The sequence below is a fragment of the Arachis hypogaea genome, chromosome 11, assembly GCF_003086295.3.
Source record: "Arachis hypogaea cultivar Tifrunner chromosome 11, arahy.Tifrunner.gnm2.J5K5, whole genome shotgun sequence".
In the NCBI taxonomy this organism is placed as follows: domain Eukaryota; kingdom Viridiplantae; phylum Streptophyta; class Magnoliopsida; order Fabales; family Fabaceae; genus Arachis; species Arachis hypogaea.
Window position 1 is genome coordinate 14636069 of NC_092046.1, and position 9638 is coordinate 14645706.

The following is a 9638-nucleotide window of genomic DNA, read 5'->3' on the forward strand; positions in this document are numbered from 1 at the left end:
GTAGATAACTTTATCATTTATTAATATAATATTATATTTAAATAATTTATATACTTATTTATTAAATTATATGAAATAATTAAAAAAATATATTTTTTAATTACAATTTTTTAACTGAAATTTATTTCACCTCCTTTAAAAAAATAAAAATTAGATTAATTTAAAATATTAAATTTAAAAAATATTGTTATTAATTAAAAAAGTTAAATGGTTCTCTATAGTTTATTTCGACCACAAACCAACAACAAAAAATAAATAACTTATCAAAAACTAACTTGTTGAGTGATCTAATAACATAGTAAGTAAAAAAAAAAATCAGTTATTAACATCAAATTATAACAATTAATTAATGTCATTAAAATTGGACAAACTCATTATTTAAATTTGTATTATTACAGGAGACTTTTCTAAAATCAATAAAAAAATTTTGTAACATTAGAAAAATACTATCACCGAATTATAATCATCGACCACAAGTCCAAACTTTGTTATATTATTTTATCAAAAATTTTTTATTTTTTTTTATTTTAGTCTGTATATTAAAAAATTTAATTGAATAATATTTGAATTGGATTTGTTAAAGTTGAATGTTAAGTTTGATTTCATACGATTTAGTTATATTGTATAGAATTTTATCATAATTGTGATTTTTTTATTTTTTAAAATTTATCTACAGAAATGAGAGTTATGGAACGAGAACAAGAAGCATTTTCCTGATCAGGAACGGATGCCGGAAAAAGATCTCCACCCCTATAAATATCCATTGTCATCCCTAGTAACAAGTAGGAGTAGCAGTGAACCGAGTAGAGGCAGGTTTTTCCCCTACTTAACCCGCCCTTCCTTAACACGTATAAAACCCCACCCCAATAACTATTCGAATCTAGCAAACAAGATTAATTTTTAAAATTTATACAACTATGACCACGTCTGAACATAAACTAAAAACACAAGAAACCGCTACTACATAATTGACTTTTACTAATATTTAAAAAATATTACTAAATTATATTAAAATATTACCTATGTATATTAGTAATATTTTAACAAATGTTATATATACTCTATTTTACTAAAAAATTTTACTAACATTCTTCTAAAGATTTAAATAGATCTAATAACATTTAGTAAAAATGTTACAATAGACCATTCATAATAACACTTAGAAAAATATTACAATAGATATTTTTTATAACACTTAAAAAAATATTACCATAGATAATTTTTGTAACATTTAGAAAAATATTACCATAAATATTTTCTGTAACACTTAGCAAAATGTTACAATAGATATTTTTTTGTAATATTTAAAAAATATTACGATAAATATTTTATATAACACTTAAAAAATATCACAATAAGTCTTTCTAATAACACTTTAAAAAAATATTACAATAGATATTCTATAACAATACTCTAATAAATGTCACAAAAAAATTTCTTTGCTAACAAAAAATATTACAATAGATCTTTAGTAATATTTAAATGCACAAAATATCAAATTAAAATTTTTTCCTTCAATTACATATTCTACGCCTACTTTACAAATTAAAGTCAAGATATTTAGACATTAAAATTGATCTAATAAATCAATTTTCCTATTTCTTCAATATGCTTACATGAATAAATCCAAAATATACTAGAGGATCCAAAATGATGCTTTACTCATGAAATAAACTAATATAAAACAGCACACAAAAAGCAAAATATTTTAATGCTATTGTGGATGATTCGATTAAAAGACTCGAATTAAAGCAAAAGACACCAATCTTAATAGCAAAATTACACCTGACTTATCATGTTCTTTATCTCGTCCATGTGATCAGAAACACGAGGCTCTTGAGAAGGTTTCTCACACTGAAGATCAGTCATATCAACATTATATTCATGGCAAAAACGGTTGCTTACGTCCAACGGATTGTCACCAATCTCATTTGCTCTCTTAATTATCTGCAGCAATTCTGATATTAGCAGTCACAAATAGTCATTAAAGAATAACATAAGAGACTCATTTAAAATAATATTGCTTCAAGGTCTATATTTTGTAGGACAAATGGACTGGTGAAATTTCTAAATGATAGATATATGTATGTCTCAATGGCACATAGCTAACTTTTTAAAATCACATAAAACAAATTATAATTGACAGAAACAGAAGCATGCAGTTATATTTTGGATTACAGCGAAAACTTCTCAATATTAATACTAACGAAGGGTGAAAGGGGTTACCTTGTCATCAACTTCAGTGAAATTCCGCACATATGTTACCTCATAGCCCAAATGCACAAGGTACCTGCAGGTTTTCATGCCAAGTATGCTACCTCTGTATCTAATGCAAGTAATTAAAGGAAGGCAAGAATAGAAAGAGTAGTTAAAATACTCTAAATCTTATATCTGAATTTAATCTTAATAACAATAGCAGGACTACACCACCATCAAGGACAGAAGCAAAATACTGACTTTATGCTTTACTTAAGACAATAATACGATAAATTAATAACCTGAAATCCATAGAAGACCCGTGTTGTCACCTTCAACCAGGCCACTGCTAACTACTAACTAGTTCCATCAAATAAAACAAATAGCATTTTTTATTATGATACTCTCAAATTGATAATGTCATTTTTATTTAGAAAATACCTTTTTTTTAAAATAAAAATCACATTTATAACAAAAACTTTATCAAATTTAAGTTATATTATTAAAAGTGGAATGATAATATCTTCTCACGATACCAGCAAGAATGAAGATAAATGATCCAGTTGAAAGTAGCATTCGTCCTTCAAGATGGGAATAGCTAATGCAAGCAGAAAGTATTATCAAGGAAGGGAGCAAAGAAGAGGGGGATGACAGATGGAGCAGCATGGGGCACATGATCTGGGCTATATGGAAGACGAAAAATGCAGCAATATTTCACAATCTAAAACCAGATCCTCTAAGCACTATATAATCCAAGCTAGAGTACAAGAAACAGAATACAAGAAAGCCAGGGATACCACAGAGCAAATAGAATCAAAGCCAGTAGAGGAACCATACCAGTAAAGTGGAGGCCACTGCCCAAAGAATAACTCAAGATCAACACAGATGCAGCGTTCTCAGAGCACAGCAAAACGGGTGATGGTTGCAGTAATCAGGGATGACAGCGGTTCAGTAAAAGGTGGAACTGCAAGAAAAATCAGGGCAAGCTCAGCTCTCATGGCAGAAGCAATGGCAGTGAGAGAAGCAGTAATTATGGCAAAAAATCTAGATATGGGAAAAGTGCTCATTGAAACAGACTGCTTACTGCTAATTGAGGCTGTTAAGGCTAGAGGAGAGCTGTGGGAAATTGACCCCATACTGCAAGACATTAGAGCTATAGCTGCAGATTCCCCACTAAGGAGAGAAACAAATAAAACAAAACGTCCTTGTTAGTTGCTACTGTGTGTGTGTGTTGTCTATCTAGTATTTTATCTCAAGATACATATAATAAAGTGTAAACAACATTAAAAAGTTAGTTCTACCACATTTTTTTTTTAAAATATAACGGTTTACTGTAAACTAGTCTCAACCATTTCAAAAGCAAATTAAGATAGAATAAAAAAGGGGCAAGATCAAGAGAGAATAAAGAGCAAAAATGCAAGAGGATATAGCTAGAGGCTCTTATCCTTGTAATAAATAAGAGCTTCCAGTTTCAGTTCCTCCTCATTTTTCTTTAATTATTTTGAATTTACACAATTAGCAGACTCTCAATTAGAAAACCATAATACCCTTGTTTTGAACCAAATGAATTATAACAACCACTTAATTTGATAAATAAAATAAAATGAGCACCACTTAATACTATTTAAAATTAAGAAATTATCCAAAGAATATACATATGCTCTAAGCCTAGTAGTGTAGCATCTCCCAACAGCAGTTGCTTTGTTTTTTGCAATTTGCACCTAATCAATGAAGGCTTCTTTTGCTTTCACGATTTGCTATGGCTGTATGCTGCTGCGGCACAAGAAAACAATGAAAAAGAAAGGGTATCAAAGGACGTGATTGTGCATCATATGCTGACATGTATTGCCATTTAACTAATTTAAGAGTCCTAGTGATAACAATGATTATCTGGAATCACCAGAATTGATTTATTTTCCTAGTATCCTATTTTTAAGAAGTTGATTTACAATTCAACTCTGAATCTAATATTTTTATGCAGAGAAGAAAAAAGAAGGAATGACAAGAGATGTTAGTGATCAAAGCACACCTCAATATCTTAGTTCAAGCAGTCCAAGTCCTACTTTAACATCTTCAATCATAGGATAATTCAAATGCCAAAACATATATAATACTAATAATGAATGAAAATAGAACTAGATATGTGAAAATACATGAATTCGGTATGAAAAAAGAACCAAATACATAAAAGTAATCGAAAAGACAAAATGTGCTAACACTTCATAATATCCTCATAAGTCTCAATGAAAACAATACATATATGATATGATTCAGACCTTATATCAAACATGTATTGTGCAGCTACATCTAACCAACCTATGCTGCACCAAATCGAAATGTATAGAGCAAAACATAGCAAATAACATTTAATTAATTAAAATAGGACTGTGAGATAAGAATGCTAAACATTATATACATATTAAACTCTTGCTTAACCTTGAAATTGAGTTAACAATGACAAGAAGGAAACTTACGTTCGACATACCCCAGCAATCAAATTGATTTATTTTAAGTTCTAAATTTTGACATAGCTGAAAGAGAACATGTTTCTAACTTCAAGAAAAGTGTCTTTGGTTTATCCAAATCAATGAGCAAATATTTATAAAATTCATAATAAGAATTTAGCTCACACATTTTATTATTACCATTGGCATATGAGAAGGAGACAGAGCAAGATTGAGAGATTCAGAGCACTGAGAGTGAAAGTGAGAGTGAGAACACGCGATGCTTACGGAGATCTTCCGGCGTGGAGAATTGGTGGCGACCAGAGGGCTTGCTCTTGAATTTCCCCTTTTCATCACAATTCCGATTTAATCACTCACGCACACTACGATCAGATTAGAATAATGCAACTCTTCTTCTGCACGTAATTTTTTGGAACAAAATTAAAAAGAAATCGGAACAAGCATGAAACGAAAATGAAATAATCAGAATTGAGAATAATCAAACCCTAGAATTAGATTGAGATTGAAAAAGGTTTCAAGGAGAACAATCACGATCCAGAGAAAGAGGGAGAGGAAGAGATTGTGATGGAGAATGGTTTTTTGATTCTTGATTTCAAAGGAAACAATCATTGTGAGCACCGATTGAAAGCACTGAGCAAGAAAACATGCAATGGTTCGTGAGAGGTTTTTGGAAGAGTATGAATCCTATTGTGTTTAGGAATAGGAATAGGTAACAGTTCTTTAAACTTTTTAAGAAAATTAACTATATTTACTAACATTTTATTGTAAATGTTATCAAAAATATATTTTATCTACAATGCTAACATTTTAACAAATGTTAAGAGACAAATGTTACTAAATATATAAAATGTAGTAGTGAACGTACAATGTCAAACAACATAAAAAAGAGGGGAGAAAAAAAACCAATGTCTAGTCACTAAACAAATTTAACACAATTAATCTTGGTCGCTTTCTAACGCATCATCATTAATAGTTTGGAGGTCAAGATTGAAACCCGAAAATCAAGAGTACAATAGCAATTAACAAATTAATTTGCATTCCTTCCTTCTTCAGGAGTATGAGTGCCACCAACAAGAAGCACCCTCAAACATAATGGAATATTGGAACCAAGTGCAAAAATATACAAATCAGTAAAACCATTAAGCAAAGATGAGCAGACCTATCATTAAATTTAAGCACATTTTCAATAAAATTGGATAGCATTAATTTTGTTGAATATACATTTATTTGTTGCTAGATTCTGACAATTTTATGGTGAGTATATTCATTAGTTAAAATTTTAAAAAATAATGACCATTCAAGGTGTAATTTTTCTTTCAGGATTTGGGAGTTTTCAATTTTAGGATACTGTGCAAATATTCTTCTTTAATTTCAACGTCTTAAACAAAGAATTTCTTACAATTATTGGTCTTCATCTCCAACAGCAAACCTGTCCAGTGTCCACAGAGATAAAGAAGTAAATATCAAAGCTCAATGAACACGGTCAAGAAGTTTAAAGAGAGAAAGAGGGGCATACTCACATATAAAGATTTACATAATCACCAAGGTTAAGATTACCCTTGGATTCAATCTTGGCAGAAAAAGTTTTGAGTTGGAGCTTGACTCTGGCATAAGAAACAACCCCAGAAGCAGAGTTAGTAGATGGCTCTCCCTCGAAAACATTTCCAGGTTCCATGAACATATAAATCAAACTTTCATCGCTAGTGTTGTGGCAACAAAAAATATACGTTACTTCTGCGGTCTTGTCCAAACCATGCACCCCCACAGTTGCCACAACATTCATTTTAGATAAATCATAAATATGCCACATTGGAGCGAAGTCAACAATCAGAAGATAATGACTGCATCCCAAACGAACAAGTTTCCTTGGACAAGATTCAGGAACTGGCGGAAAATTCCAATCAAGGTATTCCCAATTGTTAGCCTTGACGTCATATGACATGAGCCCTTGATGTTTATCACCACAAGAATACAATACAATGTGGGTCTTCTTGTGAGGCTTGGTGCTGTCCTCCCACAGAAAGTAAGAGTCAGGGTTCATGCAATATGACAAGAGAGCACTTTCGGGCACTTCCCTTGTTTCCCATAGACCTGATTTTAGGCTGTAAATATCAACCCAGCAATTTGCACTTCCAGTACCCCCAAAGATGTACAATTTGCCATCATAGGGGACTACTAAGGGTCTATATCGGCGGCAGAACATGCTTCCACAAAACTTCCAACTCCAATTAGAACCCTCATACTTGAGGCACCACATCCTTGAGGGGTAATGATCATCCCAATTCAAACACAATTCTGGGTCAATAATATTCAGGTAACCACCACCACCAGCAAAGAAGAAGCTGTGACCGACAGAACAAACTCCTTGCATATATGGTAATGGACAATCGACCAATAGACCATCTCTAAGAGGCCATTTGGCAGTTACATGACCTCCATCTTCAAGATCAACAGTGCCATTCTTAATAAAGTTGGCCTCAGTTATAGTTAACATCCTGCGCGTGATGGCTGATTTCCCAACATGATCTCTTTCAAGATTTATATTTTCCACAAACAGGTATAAGCGCTGCGTCATGGATAGCTTTGGATCAGAAGAACCAACATCCTGGAATTAGGGAAACAATCATATTATCTACGACAGAATCAAATCACCGTAAGTTTACAGCAATTAACTATTAAATAGAAAGCTTTGCAGTGTGTTGATGATAAATTGAAACGTCATACTTATCCAGTTAAGTTTATAAGGATAAGAGGACCTCAGGATCATATTCCCCGCACATGGCATCAGCAGCACCTCCCGAAACAGCACCTTGCAAAACCCCAACAACACTTCCCCACCAGCTGTCAAAATCCGCGTTCAATTCAGCAGTGTCCCCCAAATCCCTAATATGATTGGCAGCCTTAGCCATCAAATTCGTGTCATCTCCAGAAGCCCCTTTGCCGGCGACAAACGCACTGAAACCGTAAGCATTCACAACTAACGATCCAAACTTATAGCCCTTCGCGTAATTGACGATCCGACCGGCGAACATCTGTGCTCCGAGAGAACGGTTGTCAGTGGAGATGAAATCTTGTCCGAGAAATTGGTTCCAAACTTCCGAAGTTGAAGCAACGAGGACGACAAGGTTCTCCTTGGGTAGGGCTTCGGGCACGTAATCCCTGGCATCTACGAGCTCCGTAACGACGCCGAACGACTCGAACAAATCGCAGAGGCACGAAGCTAGGGCTTTTGAGGTTCCGATTCGGGAAACAAATAGAATCTTGCCAGTTGGATTGCTTTTAGGTTTTTCATGATGGAGTCTTATGAGGTTCCTTTTGTGGGAGTAGAGGCGCATGAGGCGAGGCTTGCAGATTAATAACAAGGTTGTGGCAGTGGCCGAGACCACGGTCACGGTGGACAAGAGCAAGGGTACAGAAATATCTGCTTCTAACGACGACAACAACGAAAGTATTGCCATATTTCTTTTCTGCTTCAGAGGGTTTCCACCACCCCTCCTCTGTTTTTCCGCGTTGCTGAAGAGAGTCGGTGTGTGTTCGTTGATGGCAAAACCGAGGCGGTGGAGTGAGAAAAAAGAATAAGTATGACACCAGAGGGTTTCCCCACCCCTCCTCTTCATTATAACATTTTTAGATTAAACTACCATTTTTATTAAAAAATATTTAAAATATTGATAAATTTATTAAGAAAAAACTAATTTTATAGTCATAAATAATAGGTTTTCGTTGACAAAATTATCCTAAATTTTTAAATGATCATTTAATTATTATATTAATTATCAAAAAATTCTTTTTTTATTAATATTAAAAATATTTTAGAAAATCAATTCTATATCTTTTATTTAGTGTTTAATTTATTTTTTATAATAATTTTTAAATAGTTTTAATATTTTTAATTTTCATATTTTTAAATTTAAAATTAATTATTTAATTTTTTAATAATTAAATAATAATTTTTAAACATTATAGTAATTAGCAAATATTATTTTAAAAATTAAGAACTTATTCCAAGAATATGTATAATAATAAAACATATTTTTAATTTATTCTTAAGAATATTAAGATCTATTCTCAACCATTTATATATTACAAAATAAATAATTTTTTTATAATATTTATATAATCAGCTTCGGATATATATAAAGGCATATTAACTTTAAATAATTTCTGCTCCGTTAGAGTGATATACAGAACGTGTACAGACAGTACAGCAAGTAGCATGTGATAGAGTGTCATAATTTTCTATTGGAGGTTAACTGGATTAATAATAATTAAAAATATAATAATTATCAACATAAGGTTGGGCTGAGTTTTTTTAGTAAAGTCCATGTATATAGTATTGGTAAGTGGATTAGGCTCATATAAGCGAATAAAAATTTATTTTGTGGTTTGAGTTGAAGAAAGAAAGTTTTAAAAAAAGAAAGTAAAACTAAAAAAAAAAAAAAAAGAAAAAGTACACATTTGAAGTAAAAAATTTAAATGAAAAAAAAAATATAAGACTTGAACAACGAAAACAAAAAGTTAACGATGCTGTTAGGATCATATAAATAAATTGTGTTAGATAATTTTGGTAGAAAAATATAATAAAAAGAAGTAATATGATAATACCAAAAAAAAAAAAAAGAAGTAATATGAAAAGAAGAGTTGTTTGATTAGAGATGTGGATGAAAATAAGAGTGAACGAAAGCAAAATGAAAAGAAAGATTATTAAAAGTTACAATGAATAAAAGAAAAAAAGAATAGAGCAAGTATGAAATATCACATTTAGTAATGTTGTGATAGTATCTAAATAGAATAATTTTGATTATTTTAATTTAAACATAGTTATAAATGAAGTTAAGAAAAATGATATAGTAAATTACAATTTGATATTAAAAATAAAGTTGAATGCAAATATGAAAATAATAATTAATTAAATATAAATATAATTGATGATATTTTGATGTAGAAGTAGTAGTAATTTTACCAGAAATTTGTGTT

At 31.3% G+C, this 9638-nt stretch overlaps 1 protein-coding gene across 25 annotated transcripts; it reads right to left on the reverse strand.

Annotated features, from left to right (window-relative positions):
- Positions 1–1434: 1434 nt before the first annotated feature.
- Positions 1435–9105, reverse strand: LOC112720352 (uncharacterized). Of its 25 annotated transcripts, none has more exons than XR_011867327.1 (10): positions 7418–9105; positions 6182–7266; positions 6061–6090; positions 5146–5291; positions 4929–5056; positions 3852–3969; positions 3281–3369; positions 3034–3160; positions 2227–2326; positions 1435–1958 (listed from the first exon to the last, which is right to left on the reverse strand). XR_011867327.1 is itself a non-coding variant. In XM_025771265.2 (3 exons), the coding sequence occupies exons 1-3, from the start codon at positions 8276–8278 to the stop codon at positions 6063–6065; spliced, it is 1974 nt and encodes a 657-aa protein (XP_025627050.1). In that variant the 5' UTR covers positions 8279–9105; the 3' UTR covers positions 6007–6062. The 25 variants fall into 25 exon arrangements, 1 of the variants encoding a protein (XP_025627050.1); XR_011867326.1 differs by having other exon boundaries at positions 1435–1947; positions 3852–3966; positions 4842–5056; XR_011867320.1 differs by having other exon boundaries at positions 1435–1947; positions 4842–5056.
- Between the last annotated feature and the right edge of the window lie 533 nt (positions 9106–9638).

Bases quoted from the DNA above. Each gene is read 5' to 3' on its own strand.
- LOC112720352 (XM_025771265.2), bottom strand. From the start codon at position 8,278: ATGAAGAGGAGGGGTGGGGAAACCCTCTGGTGTCATACTTATTCTTTT. The intron at 7,267-7,417 runs GTCCTCTTATCC...CCCTAATTCCAG, and splicing joins GCGGGGAATATGATCCTGAG to GATGTTGGTTCTTCTGATCC. The intron at 6,091-6,181 runs GTGAGTATGCCC...GACACTGGACAG, and splicing joins GATTATGTAAATCTTTATAT to GTTTGCTGTTGGAGATGAAG.